The sequence below is a fragment of the Schistocerca americana genome, chromosome 6 (assembly GCF_021461395.2).
Source record: "Schistocerca americana isolate TAMUIC-IGC-003095 chromosome 6, iqSchAmer2.1, whole genome shotgun sequence".
Classification (NCBI taxonomy): domain Eukaryota; kingdom Metazoa; phylum Arthropoda; class Insecta; order Orthoptera; family Acrididae; genus Schistocerca; species Schistocerca americana.
This window is the reverse complement of record NC_060124.1, coordinates 243,589,346-243,615,934: the sequence shown is the minus strand read 5'-3', so window position 1 is coordinate 243,615,934 and position 26,589 is coordinate 243,589,346. Positions and strand designations below refer to the sequence as shown.

The following is a 26,589-nucleotide window of genomic DNA, read 5'->3' as shown; positions in this document are numbered from 1 at the left end:
GAAATGTAGGGTTTCGCAGGGATCGAATGAAGGGTAGAGCCACAGGTCGTAACACATCTGAAATATAGCGTCCACTTTCAAAGTGCCGTCAGTGCAAACAAGAGGTGACCGAGACGTGTAACCAGTGGCACCCCATAACATGACACCGGGTGATTCGCCAGTATGGCGATGACGAATACACGCTTCCAATGTGCGTTCACCTCGATGTCGCCAAACACGGATGCGACCATCATGATGCTCTAAACTGAACCTGGATTCATCCCAAAAAATTACGTTTTGCCATTCGTGCTCCCAGGTTCGTCGTTGAGTACACCATCGCAGGCGCTCCTGTCTGTGATGCAGCGTCAAGGGTAACCGCAACCACGGTCTCCGAGCAGATATTCCATGCTGCTGCAAACGTCGTGGAACTGTTCGTGCAGATGGTTGTTGTCTTGCAAACTTCCCCATCTGTTGACTCAGAAATCGAGACATGGCTGCACGATCCGCTACAGTCATGCAGGTAAGATGCCTGTCATGTCGACAGCTAGTGATACGAGACCGTTGGGATCCAGCACTGCGGTCCGTATTACCCTCCTGAACCCGCCGATTCCATATTCTGCTAACAGTCATTGGATTTCGACCAACGCGAGCAGCAATGTCGCGATACGATAAACTGCAATCGCGATAGATTACAACCCGACCTTTATCAAAGTCGGAAACGTGATGGTACGCATTTCTCCTCCTTACACGAGGCATCACAACAACGTTTCACCAGGCAACGCCGGTCAGCTGCTGTTTGTGTATGAGAAATCGGATGGAAACTTTCCTCATGTCAGCACGTTGTCGGTGTCGCCACCGGCGCCAATCTTGCGTGATTGCTCTGAAAAGCTAATCATTTGCCTATTGCAGCATCTTCTTCCTGTCGGTTAAATTTCGCGTCTGTAGCACGTCACCTTCGTGGTGTAATGGCCAATAGTGCAGTTACGAATCCATAACGCCGACTCAGGAGAAGTGAGAGCTAGAGATGAAATGACGAATCTGATTGCATGTGCTCCCCAATTTCTGGAAATCTTGTTTGTATAACATGTTATACAGGCAAGCATTGGTATGATAAATCTATGGTATGTTGAAGCTCAGCGCTTGCCCATCTTAGTTCCAAGACAACTGCGATTGTCGTAGGTTTCCCTTGAGTCAGTCACGAGACTCTTTCCTGTTGATGCCTGTTTCGGGCTCTCTATTAGCAGACTGACGGTTTCATATATGGGCATACTGGGATGGGCGGAGTTGAGCTACGCTGAAATGTCATACCGACACTTTGATGAAATTAATTTTGCTCTTAGACTTTTGTCATGTGGTGCTGCAGCAATGCCAGCTTGTGTCAGCTGCGCCTCATTTATAATTCGGACAACAGGGAGTGCGCAGCCAACTGGAGCAGAAACTGACCGGCTACGATTGAACACATGTATACAGCACTACTTGAGGACCGCTAGTGAACCGACACTCTGCTGTAATGTATCGGTAATGGCAAGCAGCTCGCGTGTCCCGCAGAGGGATCGAAGTCCCAGAACTTGGAAAATTAACTAACAAGTACACTGACTGGAAAGTGCTACACTGTTACACACAGATCCTATGATTATCAGAGCTTTGAGAGGCGTTTGTCGTGTGACACAGGGTTTGGGCAGTAGTGGAGTTTGGTTGTGGGTTGTACAAACCTGGGCTTTTGATCAATCTTTGTTTTACTAATGGACCATTCACAATACCAGAGCACATACGAATAGGGAGAGATTTCCATTTAATCCCTTGCAACAATTAACTTCAGGTAGTAAATGGCGTGTAAAAGAAACAGTTATTTGCCCCCCAAAAATAAATATACTGATTTCTAAAGTGGGTAGCAGAAATGTATGGCAAAAACTTTCGCTGACATAGAATTACATTATATACATAAAACAACACTGATTCTGTCCTGATATGACTTAACAAGAGAACACCTAAACAAAATAGCGAGAAGAAGAAAAGCTCGCTAAAATGATGTAAACTCGACAACCACAAACACCTAGGACGTTTCGCAGAGGGGCAACAGAGAAGGCAAGACGGTCTACACAGACGTGTAACCTACTATAGTGTCTACAATGACTCATCGCAAATACACAATTCTCTCACAACGGCTATGTCATATTTGCAAATTCAAAATAGTAGTGGTACACTCCGAAAACAGCTCGCCGAACCTTGCAAGTACACTTAAGTACAGATATGGTGCAATCAGATTCCTCATTGCCTCGTCGTAATCCTTAACAACAACAAACAATACCGGGGCTACTTTATCGAACCCAGTGCATGCCACCTCACTGAATGTGTGGTGGTCAAAACTCTGGTAACTACTAATACACGATAACTACAATTATGGCACACGAGAAGCATACGTCGCTTTATGTTCTGCAGTGTGTCCCCGTAAACAAAACTCTGCTCCCTCTCTATGACCTGTCATCATGTTCTGGACGCTGGAAGAAAGATACCCGGCTCTGCGCTGGCTGTTGCAGTCTACTATTTGTTCTTTCACGCTGCTCTTGGCTCAACGGCGCACTCTTCTCCGAGGTCTGCTTTCGTTGGTGGCTGTCAATGAACTTCGCGCCTGCTCCTTTACACTGAAGTAAACCCCCCCCCCCCTTCCCCACTGGACATCACCTTGGGACATTCACCAAACAAGGCGCTGTCTCCACCCATGACTTGTTACCTACTGCCCACACAGGTCTCGGGTGCTGGTTCAGACTAAGATCGCCACTTTCGCTCTATATTGTGGACTAGTTCCAACTTGGCATATGCTGGGCTAGGCTGCTCATTTCAAACCACCATAGCCACGCTGCCGATGCTCGGATCCCAGTGACGCACGGCTGTAATGTCATCCCCTTCCGCATGTGGTAACTTTGCCCGTATTTATTATTATTACTATTATTATTATTTATTTTATGGCCTTCATTGGACCACTGTAGTCAAAAATACAAAGTTCTAAACAAGTTGTTACACATGGATACAATTTGGTTCGACAATAACTTAATATATTTAGGTAATATAATTATTAGAGGCTATTCTTATATGAAAGGTGTTTTGCACTTCTGTCTGCCCAATATTTCTTCATTCTTTCAGATATTTTCTTTCTTTCTTCATCTGAGACAACTGTTCCTGTACTCCTTTTATTGATTTTCATTTGTAGTCTGGTTTGCGGGTCTTGCAGTATTCTGGTTTTCTCTGTCTTGTTTTTTAGGTCATCTACTGTAATTTGAAGTTCTTTTATATCTTCCTTCATTTCTGTTATCCATTTAATTTCGCTCTTGCTATTCCACAATTTTTGTATTATTTTTTTACTAATTCTGTTTTCTGGAGTTATCATCAGATGTCCAAAGAATGAGATGCGTTTCTTCCTGATTGTGCTCATGACTGGTTCTATTTTCTTATATACTGTTTCATTTGATGCTATTCTCCAATGTCCATTTATTTTATACTGTTTATTTATACATGTCCTAGTTATTCTTCTTCCTATTTTTAGTATACTGTCAATTCCTGCTGTATTAGTTGTTTTGAAGATAGTTTCATCTGCAAACGTTATTTCTGGTTGTGTAACTGTTTTATAGTGTTTTAATTTTGCATCTACAGATAGGCTTTTTTTGTTGTATGTAGTTTTGGTAATGTAATTTGCATAGTTCAGTTTTTTTATTCTATTTTGCCATGATGGCTTCTCATTTAGATTGTATGTTATTATTCCACCTAAATATTTAAATTTATCAACAATTTTGAATTCCTGTTCTCCTATTGTAAATTTGTTTGCAAGTGGTGGATCAATTAGCATAATCTCCGTTTTTTCAAATGATATTCTAAGGCCTACTTTCTCTGCTATTTCTTGTAGTGATTTCACTTGTTTCCTGGCTTCTTGAACGGTGTTGGCTAGGAGAGCAAGATCATCAGCGAATCCCAAGCAGTTTAAGCTAATATCATCTTTTGCACTTCCAATTCTTATCCTCTTTGGATTGTCCTTGTACCATTCTCTCATTATGTATTCCAGTGCACATTTGAAAAGTAATGCTGATAGGCAGTCACCTTGTCTTAAGCCTGTTTTTATGAGGAATGGTTCTGAAAAATCTCCTCTAAACTTCACTTTTGATTTGGTGTTGGTTAGAGTGTGCTGTATTATTTTAATTAGTTTTGGATGGAGTCCGAGATTTCTTAAAATTTTTAATACTGAAGGTCTGTGGAGACAGTCATATGCCTTCTTAAAATCTACAAATGTTATTGCCAAAGGTTTGTTCCGTTTCTTGTAGTATGCCATAATCAATTTTAAACTAATTATCTGCTCTGCACAGCTTCTCCATGGTCTGAAACCTCCCTGATATTCCCCTAACTCCTGTTCTAATTGCTCCTTGATTCTTTCATATAGGATCTTGGATAGAATTTTATATGTGCAATCTAGGAGAGAGAATCCTCTGTAGTTGTCTGGGTTGCTCTTATCTCCCTTTTTGTGGAGTGGGTGGATGATAGCTGTGGTCCAATGTTTGGGAAATTGTTCTGTTACCCAAATTTTTGTTAGAGCCATGTGTAAGGAGGTCTTGACTGTGTCACTTGCATATTTCCACATTTCAACAAAAACCTGATCTCCACATGCCTTATAATTTTTTTGTTCTTTAAGAATTTCTTCTACTTGTTGGAAAGTTGGAGGGTCTAGTTTGTTAGGTTTGGTTTTTATTGGGGTATTTATGTTGATTTGTAAGGGTTCTTTGGGTTCCTCGCAATTCAGGAGTTTGTAAAATGCTTTTGCCATGATTTCTACATTTTCCTTGTTACTGTGTGTCATTCTTCCATCTTCATCTTTCAGTATTAGTGTAGGGGCCTCATATTGTTGTAGATGTTTCCCAAAGATTTTGTAGTAGTTCCTGGAGTTGGTTTTATGATAATTACCTTCTATAGACTTTATAATATCTTTATGAAATCCTCTCTTGATTCTTCTAATATTTTGAGTGAATTTTTTTCTTTCATTTTTTAGGTTGATGGCATTTTCTTCAGTTTTATGTGTTTGAAACTTTAACCATGCTTGTTGTCTATCTTCATGGAATTCGTCACATTCTGATGTCCACCATGCATGTTTCCTTCTTGGGTTCAAGGGAGCTAGATTCTCTGCTTCTTTTTTAAGATTAGGCACTAGTTGTTCTAGATCATCTGTTAATTTGATGGTTTGTGTTATTTGTTGGTACTTATTATTTTTAATTAGCTGATGTGGGTCAAACCTCCTTTTTATTTTACAAGTTTTTCCGCTCCTCTTCTTCAACGGTGTGAATTTTATTTTAATTTTAACCATATAATGGTCTGAGCCTGCGTCTTCTCCTCTCAGTACATTAACATCGTGGATATCCTTATGAAAATTTTTGTCCATACAGACATGGTCTAGCTGCCACTCGCTCTTCCTCCAGTCTGGATGTTTCCATGTTTTAAGTTTACTTGGCTTCCTCTTAAAGTATGTTGATTTAGATATAAGGTTGTGTTCTCTGCAGAGTTCTACAAGTCTTTCACCGTTTTTGTTCGTAAATTTATGTGGACTCCATTTTCCAATTATATCTTTATATTTCCTTTGTTTTCCCAACTGAGCATTGAAATCTCCCAATAAGATTTTTACATTCTTTTTGTTTACTCTGTTCACAGTTTGTTCTAGAAGGTCCCAAAATTTATCTACCTCGTCCTTTGTTTTTGTTAGACAATTTTTTTCATTTGTTGGGGCATGAGCATTTATTATTGTATAGGTTTTATTCATTGTTTTAAAGCTTAGAGTCGCAATTCTTGGTGATACTGCTTGGAAACCCGTTACTGAATCAATTATTTTCATGTTTACTAAAAACCCTGTTCCCAACTGGGGACATTGTTTCATTGCCCTCGGTCCTGGTTTCCCATTATAAATTCTGTATCCTTGTGATTCGAATGGGTCCTCTGTGGTGTTTCTCATTTCTTGGATTCCTGTTATCAAAATTTTTAGTTTATTTAGTTCATCTGTGAGCTCCTTGAGTTTTCCGGTCTGAAGTAGTGAGTTTATGTTGTGTGTTGCTATATAATTTATTTGCTCATGTTTAATCTTCTTTTTGTGTTTTAGTGTGCATTTGGATGGTTGCAAACGCTCCGATTCGTTGTTGTCTTCTAGTTGACTACCCACCGAATCCGATGTAGCCTTTTCCTGCCTTTTTGAGCTGGACGGTGGAATTTTTTTCCTGAAAGACCTTTCCATTTTTGACTGTCGAAGGTTGTCAACCTTAGTTGGAGCAAGCTCCGATTTACAACTCTGGTTGTTAGCCGCAGAGGGTGTGTTTGGTCCACGAGAGCTATTTTATTTCACTCAAGTCCGCCAGTAAACCGGTGAGGACTTCCCTATCCGCCACCTGGGACGCGCCACGTAGGAGTATCACCTCTCCTCCTACTATGACAGCATAGTAGGTTCGTGGGCTCGTATTTATGAAATTATAATGAAATGAAGACCCTACGCTGTCGACAGGCGTTGATATACATCAACTAAAACAGTAGAAAATGTGTGCCCCGACCAGGACACGGACCCGGGATCTCCCGCTTACATGGCATACGCTCTATCCATCTGAGCCATCGAGCGCACTGAGGACAGTGCGACTGCAGGGATTTACCCCTTGCACGCTCCCCGTGAGACTGACATTCCCTACTTAATGTCCACACACTACATTCGTAGTGCCCCTGCCCTATACACTCATTACTTACGGCAGACAATCTTACCGAGTCCTGTGAGAGTTCGACCCATATGTGTGCATCCGAACAGATGCAGAAGGTCAATGGCCGGTTAGCCTTAACAATATGAAGATGGTATCTTGTCCGAAAGAACAGATACCATCGGTGACCATGCAGCTATCTTAGAATGAAAAGATAAACGTCCGAAAGAACAGATACCATCTTCGCATAGTTAAGGTTAACCAGCCATTAAACCTTCTTCTTCTGTACGGATGCACACGTATTACCCGAACTCTTACGGGACTCGGTAAGATTTTCTGCCGCGAGTAATGTGTGTAAAGTGCAGGGGCACTGCGAATGTAGTGTGTTGACATTGAGTTGGGAATGTGAGTCTCACGCGGAGCGTGCAATGGATAAGTCTACATTTAAATCTACTTCTACATGATTACTCTGCAATTCACATTTAAGTGCTTGGCAGAGGGTTCATCGAACCACAATCATACTAACTCTCTAACATTCCACTCCCGAACAGCGCTCGGGAAAAACGAACACTTAACCTTTCTGTTCGAGCTCTGATTTTATTTTGATGATCATTCCTACCTATGTAGGTTGGGCTGAACAAAATATTTTCGCATTCGGAAGAGAAAGTTGGTGACTGAAATTTCGTAAATAGATCTCGCCGCGACGAAAAACGTCTTTGCTTTAATGACTTCCATCCCAACTCGCGCATCATATCTGCCACACTCTCTCCCCTATTTCGTGATAATACAAAACGAGCTGCCCTTTTTTGCACCTTTTCGATGTCCTCCGTCAATCCCACCTGGTAAGGATCCCACACCGCGCAGCAATATTCTAACAGAGGACGAAGGAGTGTAGTGTAAGATGTCTCTTTAATGGACTTGTTGCATATTCTAAGTGTCCTGCCAATGAAACGCAACCTTTGGCTCGCCTTCCCCACAATATTATCTATGTGGTCTTTCCAACTGAAGTTGTTCGTAATTTGAACACCCGGGTACTTAGTTGAATTGACAGCCTTGAGAATTGTACTATTTATCGAGTAATCGAATTACAACGTATTTCTTTTGGAATTCATGTGGATCACCTCGCACTTTTCGTTATTTAGTGTCAACTGCCACCTGGCACACCATACAGCAATCTTTTCTAAATCGCTTTGCAACTGATACTGGTCTTCGGATGACCTTACTAGACGGTAAATTACAGCATCATCTGGCAGAAAGCTGGCTGAAGCCAGAGATAAATTCTGCCGAAATTTTTGCAAAGGCACAGACGGTGTTTAGAAAGGACAGATTGCATGCAACCGGTGGTGGCGTGTTTGTCGCTGTTGGTAGTAGTTTATCCTGTAGTGAAGTAGAAGTGGATAGTTCCTGTGAATTATTATGGGTGGGGGTTACACTCAACAACCGAGCTAGGTTAATAATTGGCTCCTTTAACCGAGCTCCCGACTCAGCAGCGTTAGTGGCAAAACAATTGAGAGAAAATTTTCTCAGCCTGTTATAGTCTTAGGTGGAGATTTCAATTTACCAGATATAGATTGGGACACTCAGATGTTTAGGACGGGTGGTAGGGACAGAGCATCAAGTGACATTCTACTGAGTGCACTATCCGAAAATTACCTCGAGCAAAAAACAGAGAACCGACTCATGGAGATAACATCTTGGACCTACTGATAACAAACAGACCCGAACTTTTCGACTCTGTAACTGCCGAACAGGGAATCAGTGATCATAAGGCCGTTGCAGCATCCCTGAATATGGAAGTTAATAGGAATATAAAAAAAGGGAGGAAAGTTTATCTGTTTAGCAAGAGTAATAGAAGGCAGATTTCAGACTACCTAACAGATCAAAACTAAAATTTCTGTTCCGACACTGACAATGTTGAGTGTTTATGGAAAAAGTTCAAGGCAATCGTAAACTGCGTTTTAGACAGGTACGTGCCGAGTAAAACTGTGAGGGGCGGGAAAAACCCACCGTGGTTCAACAACAAAGTTAGGAAACTACTGCGAAAGCAAAGAGAGCTTCACTCCAAGTTTAAACGCTGCCAAAACCTCTCAGACAATCAGAAGCTAAACGATGTCAAAGTTAGCGTAAGAAGGGCTATGCGTGAAGCTTTCAGTGAATTCGAAAGTAAAATTCTATCTACCGACTTGACAGAAAATCCTAGGATGTTCCGGTCTTACGTTAAGTCAGTAAGTGGCTCGAAACAGCATATACTGACACTCCGGGGTGATGATGGCATTGAAACAGAGGATGACACGCGTAAAGCTGAAATACTAAACACCTTTTTCCAAAGCTGTTTCACAGAGGAAGACCGCACTGCAGTTCCTTCTCTAAATCCTCGCACAAACGAAAAAATGGCTGACATCGAAATAAGTGCCCAAGGAATAGAAAAGCAACTGGAATCACTTAACAGAGGAAAGTCCACTGGACCTGACGGGATACCAGTTCGATTCTGCACAGAGTACGCGAAAGAACTTGGCCCCCTTCTAACAGCCGTGTACCGCAAATCTCTAGAGGAACGGAGGGTTCCAAATGATTGGAAAAGAGCACAAGTAGTCCCAGTCTTCAAGAAAGGTTGTCGAGCAGATGCGCAAAACTATAGACCTATATCTCTAACGTCGATCTGTTGTAGAATTTCAGAACATGTTTTTTCTCGAGTATCATGTCGTTTTTGGAAACCCAGAATCTACTGTGTAGAAATCAACATGGATTCCGGAAACAGCGATCGTGTGAGACCCAACTCGCTTTATTTGTTCATGAGACCTAGAAAATATTAGATACAGGCTCCAAGGTAGATGCTATTTTCTTTGACTTCTGGAAGGCGATCGATACAGTTCCGCACTGTCGCCTGATAAACAAAGTAAGAGCCTACGGAATATCAGACCAGCTGTGTGGCTGGATTGAAGAGTTTTTAGCAAACAGAACATAGCATGTTGTTATCAATGGAGAGACGTCTACAGACGTTAAAGTAACCTCTGGTGTGCCACAGGGGAGTGTTATGGGTCCATTGCTTATCACAATATATATAAATGACCTAGTAGATAGTGTGGGAAGTTCCATGCGGCTTTTCGCGGATGGTGCTGTAGTATACAGCGCAATTGAAGCAATAGAAAATTGTTGCGAAATGCAGGAAGATCTGCAACGGACAGGCACTTGGTGCAGGGAGTGGCAACTGACCCTTAACACAGACAAATGTAAAGTATTGCGAATACATAGAAAGAAGGATCCTTTATTGTATGATTACATGACAGCGGAACAAACACTGGTAGCAGTTACTTCTGTAAAATATCTGGGAGTATGCGTGCGGATCGATTTGAAGTGGAATGATCATATTAAATTAATTGTTGGTAAGGCGGGTACCGGGCTGAGATTCATTGGGAGAGTCCTTAGAAAATGTAGTCCATCAACAAAGGAGGTGGCTTACAAAACACTCGTTCGACCTATACTTGAGTATTGCTCATCAGTGTGGGATCCGTACCAGATCGGGTTGACGGAGGAGATAGAGATGATCCAAGGAAGAGAGGCGCGTTTCGTCACAGGGTTATGTGGTAACCGTGATAGCGTTACGGAAATGTTTAGCAAACTCAAGTGGCAAACTCTGCAAGAGAGGCGCTCTGCATCGCGGTGTAGCTTGCTCTCTAGGTTTCGAGAGGGTGCGTTTCTGGATGATGTATCAAATATATTGCTTCCCCCTACTAATCCCTCCCGAGGAGATCACGAATGTAAAATTAGAGAGATTCGAGCGCGCACGGAGGCTTTCAGACAGGCGTTCTTCCCGCGAACCATACGCGACTGGAACAGAAAAGGGAGGTAATGACAGTGGCACGTAAAGTGCCCTCCGCCACACACCGTTGGTTGGCTTGCGGAGTATAAATGTTAATGTAGATGTAGATGAACAACCTAACAGAACTGCTCAGATTGTCCCTCAGGTCATTTATATAGATTAGGAACAGCAGAGTTCCAGGACGCTTCCCTGGGGAACACCTGATATCACTTCAGTTTTACTCGATGATTTGCCGTCTATTACTACGAACTGCGACCTTCTTAACAGGAAATCAAGAATCCAGTCGCACAACTGAGACGATACCCCGTAGGCCCGCAGCTTGATTAGAAGTCGCTTGTGAGGAACGGTGTCAAATGCTTTCCGGAAATCTAAAAATACGGAATCAATTTGAGATCCCCTGTCGATAGCGGCCATTACTTCGTGCGAATAAAGAGCTAGCTGCGTTGCACAAGAACGATGTTTTCTGAAGCCATGCTGATTACGTATCAATAGATCGTTGCCTTCGAGGTGATTCATAATGTTTGAATACAGTATATGCTCTAAAACCCTACTGCAAACCGACGTCAATGATGTAGGTCTGTGGTTCGATGGATTACTCCTACTACCCTTCTTAAACACTGGTGCGACCTGTGCAATTCTCCAATCTGTAGGTACAGATCTATCGGTGAGCGATTGGTTGTATATGATTGCTAACTAGGGAGCTATGGTATTAGCGTAATCTGAAAGGAACCTAATCTGGACCTGAAGACTTGCCCGTATCAAGTGATTTCAGTTGCTTCGCAACCCCTAAGGTATCCACTTCTAAGAAACTCATGCTAGCAGCTGTTCGTGTTTCAAATTCTAGAATATTCCATTCGTCTTCCCTGGTGAAGGAATTTCGGAAAACTACAGTCGCACTATCCTCTGTGCCCTCGGTGGCTCAGCTGGATAGAGCGTCTGCCATGTAAGCAGATGATCCCGGGTTCGAGTCCCTGTCGGAGCACACATTTTCATCTGTCCCCGTTGATATATATCAACGCCTGTCGACAGAGTAGGGTCTTTCTTTGATTATCATTTAATTCTAGAGCGTTTCATGGTCACGGATGGTATCTGTCCGAAAGAACAGATCCCATCTTCATATTGCTCGCATCTGGATGATGTTCCTAATTCCGCTCCACTCCGTCTGCCAACCGTTCTAACACAGTTTCCCGGAAACAGTCGTTTAGGTGCTGCCTGTGCCCTTTCGCTGCAAGGTACGTCCTCTGGAGAGCCGGTAGCTTGATATTTCAGTTTATGAGTAGAGTCGCATGACCAGTCTTTAACGATCGAGCTTTAATTCCATCTGCAACTAACGCCCATTACTGAAATCAGTATGAAATGTAATCCTTTGAAGAAATACAATTTTCTGTTCGTTGTAGCATGGAGATTAAAACTCTCCAAATGTCATCTTAAGGAATTCATTGACATGGTTCAAACTCAAGCAATGTCAGCTCATTAGGATTGCTAACTGGTGGCTAGTATGAGAATATATGTCTTTTCACTGCGTTCAAAAATGTGTTTGTGAATTCCTAAGGGACCTAACTGTTGAGGTCACACGTTCCTATCACTGCGTTCCAGACATGCTCTATAGGTGACAACACAGAGAACCAGGCAAATCCGTGTAGGGTCAATACATTTCTCGACACGTCTGCAACGTGAACTGGAATATGCTGTTTGGCACGTTCGTCAAGTGAATGACTTCAGGGTTGACCAGTCTTGTCATAAACTGGTAGTCATTCGGCCTCAGTTCACCAATTACCAACTAACTCCTGTTGTCATATACACTAGCTGCCCACGCCATAATTTCAGGAGCTGGTGAGGCTTGGATGACGTGAATTGCAGCTTCCTGTGACCTTTCACCGTCTACAGACACTTTGCTATTGGTCTCACCGCTTCCCCAAGAAGCAAGAATCATTGCTGAACACCAATAAGTACCATTCAGTGTTTAAGTTAACTCAGGCTTCAGACCGTGGTAATCGCTGTTGCCGGCGGTGAACGATGCATGGCAGCTCGAGATCTCAGCTCAACTTCCGGTAATCTGTTCCCGATGATTTTTGGTGTGACTCTGCTGGATTTTAGCTGTGGTCATCTGTCTTTTCGTTAGAACGACTCTAAAAATCCTACTATCCTCTGGTGTTGGAGCTTTGAATAGAGGTACCTCCTTGCCTCACTGTCGTAAGAGCCAGTCTCCTGACCACTCGTTCTTCGGTCATTGTGCTGTAGCCCGCTGTGTATGCAGGCCGTCGGTATGTTGGTCACACGTTTCTCATGCCAGGGGTTTGTCCTTTCTCAAAGCCCGAAAGATGGGGATAAGCTGCAAGTACCCATCTTTTGGACATGGTTTTTTCCGATCCCTATCTGAGAAGTTCCAGCGACGTAATACACAGACAGTGGGTAACGCAGCCTTCGGGATTAACCATTTAATGAGACTTTCAATTAAAAAAAAATGCCTTTGGCCATCGCATGCCAAACACCGTGTTACAAACTAGTTTACAATTAGAGGAGGTAATAATAGTTCAGTTTTACATGCACAACAATTATGAAATTGAAACTGGAAACAAATAAAATATTGACGATATTGGCAGGTTGACGCAGGTATAGCCAATGATTTAATGTCCTGTAGTACTGACAAGTGACAATAAAACATAATAATAAGTGATCACTCACGTAGGCATATATAAAAACCATTACACTAATTATGCAGTGAAGAACAACGATATTCATGCAATTGTTACCGTGGACTTGGTTTTTGAGATATAGTGAAAGGAGATTTTTCGTAATTTGGTTTGTATGACTTTAGTGCCCAAATGATAATTATCTTAACTTTGTCTATTCAAATAATGACTGATACTGTTTTGTGATGACAGATTGTAGAAAAAAATTACCAAGCGAAATGAAGTTCATGAAATATGTTTTAATGAATTTACGTCGAAAGAAATATGGACACAGTTATTTGGATTGTTGCAGAGGACGTCATGACTTGTACTGGCAGATCGACATTTTCTTTTCTCCCTCACTCTTTCCATTGCAGTTTGCTGTAACCTATATCACTAACGGCTAATCCGGCACTCGTAACCTAGTTCTGTTGAAGGTTGCCTATATAACGGCTTAGAATGGCAAGAACAATTTTTCAGTATAAAATATAATTATTTACATAATTTAAAAATTAAAAAATGTAAAATGTGGTCCTAATCTACTCATTACGAGGTAGAATTTTATGTTAGAAGTTCCTCACAGTAAGACAAGTATTACAGTTAGAAACTGTGTATATATCTTGAGACAGCACGACCCGCAGATTACCCAGACTCCATTCACCCAATATTCGAGAATCGGACCACTTAATGACTTCCAACAAACGTTGCACATTTTTTAAAACATTTACGAAACTTCTTCTGTCTGGCATCCCACAAAATGATTAAAGCGAACAAGTTTACTAACAAGGGAACCTCCCCATCGCACCCCTCAGATTTAGTTATAAGTTGGCACAGTGGATAGGCCTTGATAAACCGAACACAGATAAATAGAGAAAACAGGAAGAAGTTGTGTGGAACTATTAAAAAAATAAGCAAAATATACAAACTGAGTAGTCCATGCGCAACATAGGCAACATCAAGGATAGTGTGAGCTTAGGAGCGCTGTCGTCCCGTGGTTAGCGTTAGCAGCTGTGGAACGAGAGGTCCTTGTTTGAAGTCTTCCCTCGAATGAGAAGTTTAATTTTTTATTTTCAGACAATTACCAAAGTTCAGGCACTCACACGTAATTAACTTCGCTCTCCAAAATTCCTGGACATGTTCCGATATGCTTGAACATATGCAGGATTTGACGGTCTACACACGGAAAAAATTGAAAACGTTAAAAACAAATGTTTTGACAGAGCACAGGGAAAATTGAGCGACTGTGAAACTGTTGCATTCATTTGTTGCAGTCTATGTGACAAACTCTTATGTTTTCATCACTTTTTTGGGAGTGATTGTCACATCCACAAGAAAACCTAAATCGGGCAAGGTAGAAGAATCTTTTTACCCATTCGCGAAGTGTACAAGTTAGGTGGGTCGACAACTTATTCCTGTCATGTGACGCACATGCCGTCACCAGTGTCGTATAGAATAAATCAGACGTGTTTTCCTGTGGAGGAATCGGTTGACATATGACCTTGCGATCAAATGTTTTCGGTTCCCATTGGAGAGGCACGTCCTTTCGTCTACTAATCGCACGGTTTTGCGGTTCGGTAGCAAAACACAGACACTAAACTTATTACAGTGAACAGAGACGTTAATGAAGGAACGGACAGATCATAACTTTGCGAAAATAAAGAAAGTAAACTCTCCACTCGAGGGAAGACTTGAACTATGGACGTCTCGTTCCGCAGCTGCTCACGCTAACCACGGGACCACGGCGCTCCTGATCACACATTGTCCTTGATGTTGCGTATGTTAGGCATGGACTGCTCTGTTTGTATATTTTGCTTATTTTTTCATAGTTCCACACAACTTCTTCCCGTTTTCTCGATTGATCTGTGTTCAGTTTTCTTCAAGGCCTATCCACTGTGCCAACTTATAACTAAATCTGAGGAGCGCGCGATGGGGAGGTTCCCTTGTAAGAGGGCTACTCGGAAAGTATGGTCGCGAAATGGAAACCACAGTGAATATCGCAAATGTTTCGTTTGGAGTATAGATGTAGATGTAGATGTAGATGTAGCAGTCAGCTATATCTTCCTGCTGCTTCTCTACATATTCGCCGCTCAGGGTGACGCATTTTTGGTAACACTGCACCAGCTTTCCAATACCCTCGTCATAGAAGGCAGCGGCCTGTTTTTTGCTAATTCTCTACGCTGACCTGTAGCTTGTTGTCTATGCCAAAATGTCTTCATAGGCAGCGGTTCATATGACCAGAGATGAAAATGGAAGGGAACCAGTTTCGGACTGAATGGTAGTTAAAAGCGTTGCTGGGATTCCCGTTCCCCTCCAGTATGCGGCCGACAATTGTAATAAAGAAGGAAATACATGTCAGTTATGTTGCGTGGACTGCGTGAAATCAGGCGAAATCTCTCGCAGGCACTCATTCAAGGCGGGAGATGCTATTTTATAGGCGTCTTCACTTGCTCCTTGAGCGCTCAGATCTTAAAAAGAGGGACGTGACGCGATCGACTGGCATACTAGAGACACCGTCCGACACATCTGTTTAAGTTTCATCGGATTTTCACTGCGGTTTCAATTTCGCGATCGATCGGACCTTACTTTCGGAATATCTCTTGTACTCTTTGGCTATTCATGCAGTAAAATTTCAGCATCAGTTATGGCGTTTTATTTTGTCACCTCTTCGCTACTAACTCTATTCGCAACCCGTTTTCAGGACAGTATATACATATACACTGAATGTACCAGCTCACTGCTTCTTTCTCACAAGCCGACTGTCAGCTATAGACACCCTACTCTTTACACAACAACAAACTCTTGCAGGTTCGAATCCTGCCCCGGGCATGGATGTGTGTGATGTCCTTAGGTTAGTTAGGTTTAATTAGTTCTAACTTCTAGGGGACTGATGACCTCAGGAGTTAAGTCCCATAGTGCTCAGAGCCATTTGAACAATCTTTTTGAACTAACTCTTACGTCTACTCAATGGAGTTCTCTTGGACAGGTTTACAAAATTATTCACACATATCTTTCATTTCTCACTTTATATTCTGCCTTCGCTAAGTCATTTGAGATTCTATGGAAATGTTCCATACGTTTTTGTTGTTGCTGCTGTGGTCTTCAGTCCAGGGACTGGTTTGATGCAGCTCCTCGTTCTACTCTATCCTGTGTAAACCTCTCCATCTCCGAATAACTATTGCAGCCTACACCCTTCTGAATCTGTTTAGTGTATTCATCTCTTGGTCTCGCTCTACGATTGATCCCTTGATGTCTCAGAACATGTCCTACCAACCGATTCCTTCTTCTAGTCAAATTGTGCCACCAATTCCTCTTCTCCCCAATACTATTCAGTGCCATACAAATAACTTTGAAGAAAATTTGAACGTTGCACAGAATAAAACTGTAAATATCTTTACATAAATAATTCTCTCTGCCTCAAACAGATTTCATTCACAGAATATTTGTATACACATCGAATTATTTTAGACTGAATTATTAAATCAAATTGACACACAAAAGAAACTAACTTATGTTGAGTCTCTATGTTTGTTGAATGTATGTTAGTGTCTTGATTTAATGGTGTCATTAAAAGTAGCTGTCATATACCGAGACCATATTTTATCTGTAGGAGTGACATGTTTCTATACTGGAGATTCTAATCAACATATCCCACATACATTATTACTTTTTTTTTAAAGAGTTGGACCCACTCCACGCTCACACCGGCGCGATGGCCAACTCAAAAGGTCTTCAATGGTTCAAGTGGCTCTGAGCACTATGGGACTTAACATCTGAGGTCATCAGTCTCCTAGAACTTAGAACTACTTAAACCTTACTAACCTAAGGACATCACACACATCCATGCCGGAGGCAGAATTCGAACCTGCTCCGTAGCGGTCGCGCGGTTCCAGAGTGAAGCGCCTAGAGCCACTTGGCCACACACGCCGGCTCAAAAGGTCTACTGCCATCTCTGCATAAGGGTTAGTTTTCACTAAAGTGAGGTGTCGCAGGATGTGGGTACAGCGATGTTTGCGTACGTCTGGTTAAGGTTAACCAATCATAAGCGCTCATCTGGAGATAGATTGCGTCGAAGTCAAATAACGGGTAGTGGTTTGAAGGGCAGAGGAATAAAAGCGCCAAGGCAAGAGCCAAGGGAAAAAAACCTCTACGATAGTTAGGTCGGGTGGTAAGAGCAGTAGCTTGCGATAGGTCGTGCAAGGGTAGGTTTTGTTAGTAGTGGATATCATGCATGTCGATACCTTTGACGTTGCGCGGTGGTGTTGCTCGGCGGCTGCTGCTGGGTGCCGGTGTTATACTCTCGATCAGTGTCAGCAACCTGCAACAATTAGGTTTATCATCGTGTTTGTGTCCGATAGGTCATATATCCGATGCGCAGTGTAGGGTGATGTTGACGAATTGTTTGTGCGTCAGTGGGCGAGCTCCTCGGTTTCCCAGCTGTGGCCTGTTGGTTGGCTCTAATAGCAGCTGGTAATCTCCAACCAAGGTTGCTGATATGCTGGGACTTGCCGACGTTTGTCGCTTGTTGGTGTATGTTAGTTTGCCACAGCTATGCCCTAGCTAGTAGTGTCTTTGGCCGCTTGTGATTCCACTTGATTCCACTTATGATTGTAATTCTATTATTACTAGATCAATTTTAAATACGTATGAGAATTGGACGTACGTATTGATCTTCTTCTCCTTCTCTCCCTCTGTCCTTCTTCCCCTCACTCTGTCCGTCACCACCTCTCCCCTCTCTCCGCGTATCTCATCCTCCCCGTCTCTCTGTCCAGTTCCTCCCTCCTCCTCCCTACGTCCATATCCAATCTCTGTCCATTTCCTCTTCCTCCCTCGCCCTCCCTTTCGCTGACCTCCAATCTTGTTTATTTTCAAGGCGAACGAAAGCGTGATTGGGATTTGAAGTAGCTTAAAGTAAATTGGAAAATCGGTTGGACTCATTGGTGTATGGGGTATGACAGACCTCTCTTGCTACTGAATGTGTCAGGATAGCAGCTTCAGGGCCCGTATTTGGAATAGTTTTCATCTGCAGACGGGTAGGGTTACAAAGTTTCGGATGATTCAGACTGCGTAATAGTATTCTCACCATAAACCGATAATCCATAATAACCGCTCTTCCAGTTTTTTTGTTAACACCGAGTGTGAGGCAGAAAACAAAAGAGCTGATAAATGTGTACCGGTATACACTTTTTTTAAATTGCGTATAAGGAGAAGGAATATACGATGGTGAGTCTAATGAAAACCTTAAATATTTTTTAAATATTATTTGTTGTGCAGAAGTGGTACAAAGCTGTATCACTTTTCAACATAATCTCCCCCACGCTCAATGAAAGTCCTCCAGCGCTTACAAAGTGCATAAATACGTTAAGAAAAAAAATTATTTTGGTAGTCCGCGCAACCATTCATGCACCGCGTCGCGAACCTCTTCATCAGAACGGAACTTCTTTCCTCCCATTGCGTCTTTGAGTGGTCCAGACATATGGAAATCACTTGGGGCAAGGTCTGGTGAGTATGGTGGATGAGGAAGACACTCAAAATGCAGGTCTGTGATTGTTGCAACTGTTGTAGGGGCAGTGTGCGGCCTTGCAAGGAAGCCATCACCTTCTCGTTCAAATCGCCGAAGAAGTTCTCAGAAGCATCAACACGTCGTTGTCTCAGTTCAGGAGTCAGCTGCCGTGGCATCCATTTGCAGACACTTTGTGAAATTGGAGCAAATCATGCACAATGTGGTTCAAAAATGGTTCAAATGGCTCTCAGCACGATGGGACTTAACTTCTGAGGTCATCAGTCCCCTAGAACTTAGAACTACTTCAACCTAACTAACCTAAGGACATCACACACATCCATGCCCGAGGCAGGATTCGAACCTGCAACCGTAGCGGTCGCACGGTTCCAGACTGAAGCGCCTAGAACCGCTCGGCCACACCAGCCGGCCACAATGTGGTGTGCTGACCCATAACTAATCTGTAAACATGCTGCATTGTCATTCAGTGTCACTCGGTGGTTTTCCTTCACTATGGCTTCAACTGCAGCAGTGGTCTGTGGAGTCACAACTCGTTGTGCCTGACCTGGACGAGGAGCATCTTCCACTGAAGTCATACCATTTTCGAACTTCCTATTACATTCGTAGACTTGCTGCCGTGACAAACATGCTTCACCGTACTGAACCTTCATTCGTCGATGACGGCAATCAAGTAATATACAGCAATGCAACAGTTTAAAAATTTATTTTAAAAACGACAATGAAGTCATTTATAGCAATACAACAGTTTAAAACATTTTTTTTAAAGGAAAACGCAAAGCTACCATTACGGCAATAATAGCCTTTCAAAACACGCCACTAACGGCAATCAAGTAATTTATAGCAATACCACAATTTTAAAAAAAAAATCTTTTTATAAAAAAAAAACGGAAGCTAGCAGTATGGCAATAACAGTCTTTCAAAACACGCCGCTAACGGCAATCAAGTAATTTATAGCAATACAACAATTTTAAAAAGATTTAAAGAACATTAGTAAACAGGCTGCTAAAGTAAAAACAGAATTTTGTTAATAAAGGACTGTGAGGTAGTGTAGCTACCAACACCGCCATTTAAAAAAAAATCAAAGGTCTCAGCAAACACACGATTAATGGCAATAAGAATGGAGGAATTTAAAAAATGTTTTTAAACAAAAGTGTCCTGGAATATCATTAGAACGTAACAGATATGACGGACCCGTGTAAGGGCGGCCACAAATCACCCACTCAGGGATGCTCAGGCTAGGCAGAATACTGACCAATTTAAATACGCCCGTAAACACAACTGCCACTCTCAGGCTGGTCGCTGCACCGACTTCTAGCCAGCGAAAACTTGTAATAAGATGGCTTAACTTGCTGACAGAATTAGAGCTAACCTCGTGCAAGGAAACATTACACCACACAGTCCTGAATGAGCGATCACATGATCAACCAACAAAAAGCATGAATTTACTCATAACACACGACAGAATAGCGAAACAATTAAACTGCCAAAGCTACACCTCCGATCGGGCAGTAACGAGAGGAGGAAGAAAGATCACTGTCTTCAATTACACCGGTGCTGGGGACAGGAAACCCGATCGTCGGAGGCCACAAGGCAGAAGAGACACTGGTTACGCGAACTTATTACTTAATGATTAAACCTTGGACTACCTTAACTTGCAATTATGCTCGAACAGGCAGTACACGACTTCCGAAGGCAAGGATCCACACATCCGACCGCGCACGCGTCGCCAGCGTACCCAACACGCCACGGTCACGCTACAACACGCTCTGTCACCGGAGTTCACGTCTTCTCTGCAACGTTGACGGGTAGTGACCGCTCCTTCATGTTAAGTGTCTCGTTTTTAAACTACAGTGTTGAAACGGAGGACTTAAAGAAGCTTGTTAACGTCCCACAAAAGTGAAATGAACAGCAACTGCTCATGGGACGATTCTGTCTACAACCAACCCGAGGGGAGCTCTTCCGTCAACTACTCCCGCACGTTACATACAACCAACATACATCACGAGGCGACTCGGTACAACCGACCACGCCTGGTCCCCGCTGGCGAGCCACACTGCCCTCCCGTGTCCACCAGACTCTCTGAGCGCACAAACCTACTTCCGCGCCACCACACGAGGTTACCACCGGTCAAAGATCTCACTTCCTCGCTAGCAGTTTCCCGAGAGCCAAAATGCAGACATCGATAGCAGAGCGAAAAGACAACCAAGCAGCCACTTAGTGACAGACAACATATCAAACAAACATGTCAGGGGAAGACAAGGAAAACCAATAAAATCTAAACACAAGGTGTAGCAAGATACACGGCTCAAATTTTGTTCATGGCCGTCTAAATATTTTTAAAGTATCGTGCGAAAATTTAAAGTAAAGAGGTCAATGACTTTCGGTTAAGACGTTTCGAGATGATTTTGAAAATCATCTCGGAACGTTCTTGACCGATGATTTTTAAAATCATCTCCAAACGTTCTTGGCCGTAAGTCCTTGACCGCTTTACTTCAACCTTTTGCACGATACTGTAAAAATATTTTGACGGCCATGAGCTAAGTAGATAGAGAGAGAGAGAGAGACAGACAGACAGAGAGAGAGAGAAGGAGATGAATTTTCTGTCTTAGGCTGGGGCTATCCTTCGAGTCTAACGCAGAGTTCCTCACGTGTTGCAGCCATAGGCGCCAGTCCGGCAGTGCGGCCTCCGAACCTACAGCTGCTGGTGGCGCTGTGTCTGGCGACGTCGACGCTGGCGGTAGGCACTGGAGCCTCCAGCAGGTAGCGGCCTTCCGCCTCCGGCGAGGCCTCCAGAAGGCGCTGCGCTGTCGCCCCCCGCCCCTGAGGCGGCCGAGCCCGACGTCCGCGGCTGAGCGGCGAGGCGACTACGGCGGCAGCGGCGGCGGCGGCGGCGTCGCGGGAACTCCGTAGGCGGCGACGCGCAAAAGCGGAACAGTTCGGCGAACCCTCCCACTTTGATTTTCCTTTCTGTACGTAAACACTGGACCCTACTTTGCACCGTTATTACAAAGATGACGCCAATGCAGGTTGCGACGGGTATCACACGACGAGTAATGCGTACTTGCCAACGTCTACTTGGCTCTGTCCGAAATCAACAGGAATGTGACTTAAAGGAAATTTACCACTGCTCCTAGTCGTTTCAAATAATTGCTGTGGAAGTGTTTAACGAGAAGGACTGAAAAACACAATAAGGCCTCTACTAAAACATCCACACGACAGAAAAGCGTTCACTAACTCAAAACCAATACCAAAGTTTCTACGAGTCAATGAACAGATTTTAAATAGAATCCAAGTTTTAGTTTGTCGGTAATAATGCTGTACTAGCCATTTCTTCAGTCACACAAAAAAATGGAATTGTAAATTGTAAACTGACAAAGAAAAGGTGTGAAGATCCTACAATTAATCGCTGAAGAAACAAATGCATGACTTCGCAAACAGACCAAAGAAAAAGTGTATCTTTCAAAACTGGTCGAAAAGTTTACTAGCCACAAAATATTCAATTCCAGGTCGCTTATAATGATGGTGATATTTATATGCCAAAGCAATTGATTTTGGAGAGCAGAAATCCTCTGGAAGGTACCCATTTCTAGCGCTGCCTCGTAAATATTTTTGCTTGTGAAGTAATTCGCAATTATAGCCTGAAGTAAGGTTTCTGTTAGAGTATCGTTTACTTGATAGGTTAATGATACGCGAATGGTGGTCACTGTGAACATTTTCCCAAGATGGACAGCTTCATTTCTGTTTCAATCGAGTGTTTTGCGCTCAAAGGACGCTGATAAAAAGTTTCTGAGAACTGTAATGTAAATAAATTTAAATTTCTAATATATTTAGTTAACTCGTGAGATTGTTCCACTAGTCATTTATCAGATATTGTGATTATATGCATATATTCGAATGCACAAACTATTTTATTTGTTCACCTGTTTGATGTTACTAATTCCCTTAGTTCTTATTATTTAAGTCCCTTTTCGACAACTATTACTTCCTACATTGTGATATTACGATAAAGTATAAAAATATATATATGAATGTAGACAATGGTGTGACTTTAAAGAAAGGGAGCTGTAATAAAATTGAAAGCAACAATGAGGTCCACCTTTCTTACAGCGAAATAGTCCTCAAATGCTGTGTCTCGGAAATTTAAATTTCTGAGGAAGCACTCATTTCTCTGAGTTCTTCGGCATCAGGTAAGGTGTAAAGGCAGAACTTCCAAGTAATAATAAACTTATGATAAGTTGTATTTTCTGCCTGACACACTGTTTTGTTACCACATATAAAGTGTAGCTAAAAAGTTCCTTACTTTTGCTTATTTATTTTTCTTCTTTCATTTCACCGTCTTTGGAGTACGCTGAATTAGTCATTTCTTTGCGTGGTGTTCTTTCCTTTGTGCACGGTATTTCTTCGTTCTCTCTAACCTCCTCCAAGATGATGAATTTAGACTTTAATTTATATTCGTCTTGAAAACTTATTTTTTCGTCCTCAGTACTTATGTGAACTGTTCTATCGAGTAATGACTTCCCTGAAATTTTAATTCCCTTACGTCTTTTTCAGTTTCCGTAAAAAATGTAGGTTTGAAATTGCCTTTTGGCTTCTGTCTGGATTTCTTCGGCCTATATTTGTTTAATAATTTTTCTGACCTTTCGCCAGCAGGGATGCTTGGCATTTTCAAAGCTTCACCCGCCATTGCTGGTGGTGAACTGGGATCGACCTCGCAGTCGCAGATTATGCGTACCTAGCGAACCAACGTCCAAGGAGTTTTTCCAGGCCATTTCCGCTGCGGTTCTCCCCTTGATACATGCAACCGCAGAGGTAATGACCACGGGAGAACCCTTGGTCATTGGTGCGCCAAGTACACAATCTGCAACCGAGAGATCGATCCCAGTCCACCACCAGTAATGGAAGATGAAGCTTTAAAAATGCCAGCCATTCCCGCTGGCGAAATGTCAGAAAAAATATTAAACATGTGTCGACCGAAGAACCCGAGACAGAAGCCAAGAGGAAATTTGTCAACAAGTGACCACGAAAGCCTCAACAGTTTTGTGCGATTAGTCTTCGTTATACGGTTGAGGAAGAACTCAAAAATACGTTTAACTGGTCTATTGGAGTTCATTCTGAGAAGATGTCCGTAAAAATTTAGTCTTCTCTTTGGCGTAGCATCTGAGACGTTTTCATTTGTGGAGACAGTACATTCTTAATGTATCCTATTTGATTATCCTGAAATGTTGTTTATCTTTCATTTAGTACTGATTGTCCTTTTTAGCCACTGTGATTTATGGTTAGAGTTGCTGCCGCGTACTATATTTGTAGCTTGATCGCTGTTTCGTAATGCTTAATTTTTGACCCCCGTGAAAGAGATTCCTTTTTGTATGTATCTTGTCAACTGGAAGGCCAATTGAGATGTTTTACTGGATTCTATTGCCTTGCGTTCTGTAGCATTTCAATTAATCCATTCCCCCTGATAAATTCTTTTATCATTTCTATTTTCTGTTTTGGATCTCTAGGTGTTTATTTGGTTGTTTATTGTTTGTCATTATTTCATTTCCTTAGAAGAAAGACTTAAGACCTATTTGAGCTGCTTGCGTGTCTAGTTGAAGGCCTGGCTTCTTTCCTGCCGCCATTGTTTCAACAAACGCGAACGAATCACCTGCAAAGTTGATTTTGACTCAGCTGGTTAGGCAACATAGTCTTATTCTAATCTTCACATTTTTTTTCCATTCGTTTATTCATTTATTACTCTCTGATGGGCACAATTAAGCAATAGCGGAAATTTTCATATTCGAATATACGTTGCTACACTTTTTAATTTCTTTATTTGCTCGAAGCCTGTACAGTCCTTCTTCATACAGTTTGCACCTAAAATTTTGCTGATTACTTTTTGTTCTCTCTTTTGTATTTCTTCAAGGTCTCTGTCTCTTTAAAATAAGCGTCCCAAACTCATAAAAACAATATGGTTCGCTTTTTGTGCTGTAATACCTTCATTTGCTGCATTTCAGAATGCATTTTTTGTTGTGGGTGTCTCTTATAGGTCTGAAAGCTGATTCCGTTCTGCAACAACGAATTTTAAACCCTATCAGTTTCAGACAAATTTCCTGAATGGTTTTGCCTCAATGAATCAACTGGAAAAGTCTTCCGATTTTTCCATTTCTAGTTTTTAAAATTTTTGTGTCACATTATTTCTAAACATGTATTTCGTTTCTTCAAAAGATATTAGAAGCCCCACTCTCTCTGCTGTGACTTTAAGAATTTCCGTGTGTTTTTGTGCTGTTTGAATGGCCTGACATAGAAATGCTAGGTCATGTGCAAGAGCTAAGAAGTGTATCCTAATACTGGTTCTTCCTAATGTGACTCGTTCGTCGATATTTAGCTCTGATTTTAGTTTATGCCATTCCTCTATCAATTTCTCTTAGCCAAATTCGAACAGCAATGGAGACAGCCCATCACCTTGTCTCACACTTGTTTCCATTTAAAAAAGTGCAGAAATTTCTCCACTGGGTAGTAGACTGCGCAACGTTTAGCATTTTACTAATAATTGCAGTGGATTTCGGGTCCTGACCTAGTAGGTTCAGAATATGGTATAGGAAATTACTGAGTCGTCACTCTCTTCTAATTTCAGTGTAGATGCAAATTACTTTCGTAGCGGAAGTATTTTGATGCCTGAGAATTAGTTTCGGAACTAAATTTGGTTCTAGGCAACATCTATTGGGTTCTCCAATCTCATCCATTTTCATTCAAGTTGTTGCTAAGATTGGTCCAGGAGACTTTGAGGTATTTATGCATTTAATTACTCATTACTCAGGAAAGATTTATCTTTACATTCGTTATGACACATGTAACTGGTGCTGAGACACGACGGTAAGTGCCGGCTAGTGTCCAACACACTGAGCTGAAACAGGCTACGTTAAACTACTCTGTGAGATGGTGGCATAAAATCAGCGACAGTGTCTCATGCTGATGTAGGAATTGGATAACTGCAACAAGAATAGTATTAACGGCATCATCGACCAAGATTTGGATAACTTGGACATCTATTTCACCATTTTACAGCCCAAACTGACTTAATAGCAAAGGGAAAAGTAGGAAAACAGTGTATCCTGTGATCTCAGTCCTCTGGACATCATATGGTTCCCACTGTCTATTATTTTTCGGAACGTATAGAATTTGGAGGTAAATTCACTAGACAGTTTTTAAGCTTGAATCACCACAATAGTCTTATGTTTAAAGAATGTTACAGGTCATAAATTTTATCCAGGCTGGTTCTTTGGAAGGTAGAAATCACCTAGAGGATGTTTAAATCTGTCACATTGTGGCTGGTACTCTTCCCACGTACTTGTTTCCTTTTAAATACTGTTGGAAAATCGTTCATTTAATTGAAATCGTAAAATTTTGGGGAAAGTCTATAATCCACATTTCTGAACGATAAAATTAAATTATTGCAGCTCTGTTCGTTAGGTAAACATATGGTTATAATAATTCAAATTTACACTCTCACTCGACACTCCTTTTACACTGCACTCACCCTGCTTTTCTATTGTTAACGCCATTCTGTTTTGTTCTTCGTAATGAATTCAATAAGAGAAAAAACTTATTGTTCTATCAGAGGTTGAAAATACCGTCTCAGTTGTAAAGTTCTTTTATTGTCACAGGACCGGTTTCGGGGTATTATAAGTCCATCTTCGGGTTTCGTAACTTGGTGCTGTGGCCCCCGAACGCTGCGGTGGACGCGTACTAGGCGGGGTGTCCTACCTATGAGCTCAAAACAGAGAGTTATTGTTCGACTTAATTTAAACACGTACAGTAAAACCCATGAAATTTAGTTGAAACGTCGTGTAGGACAAGTCACAGCTTCTCAGTCATATGCGGCTGCTGATTTTATTTATTTAAATCACTTAGTAACTTTAT

The 26,589-nt window shown here is 42.0% G+C and overlaps 1 protein-coding gene across 1 annotated transcript in view; it reads left to right on the top strand.

Annotated features, from left to right (window-relative positions):
* LOC124619626 overlaps nt 1-22,673 on the top strand; it is a 212,915-nt gene extending 190,242 nt beyond the window's left edge. The window contains exon 5 of the mRNA XM_047146136.1: nt 21,348-22,673. Coding sequence (XP_047002092.1) covers nt 21,348-21,454 — 107 coding nt within the window. The 3' untranslated portion in view covers nt 21,455-22,673. The remainder of the gene's footprint in view (nt 1-21,347) is intronic.
* The last annotated feature ends 3,916 nt before the right edge of the window (nt 22,674-26,589 follow it).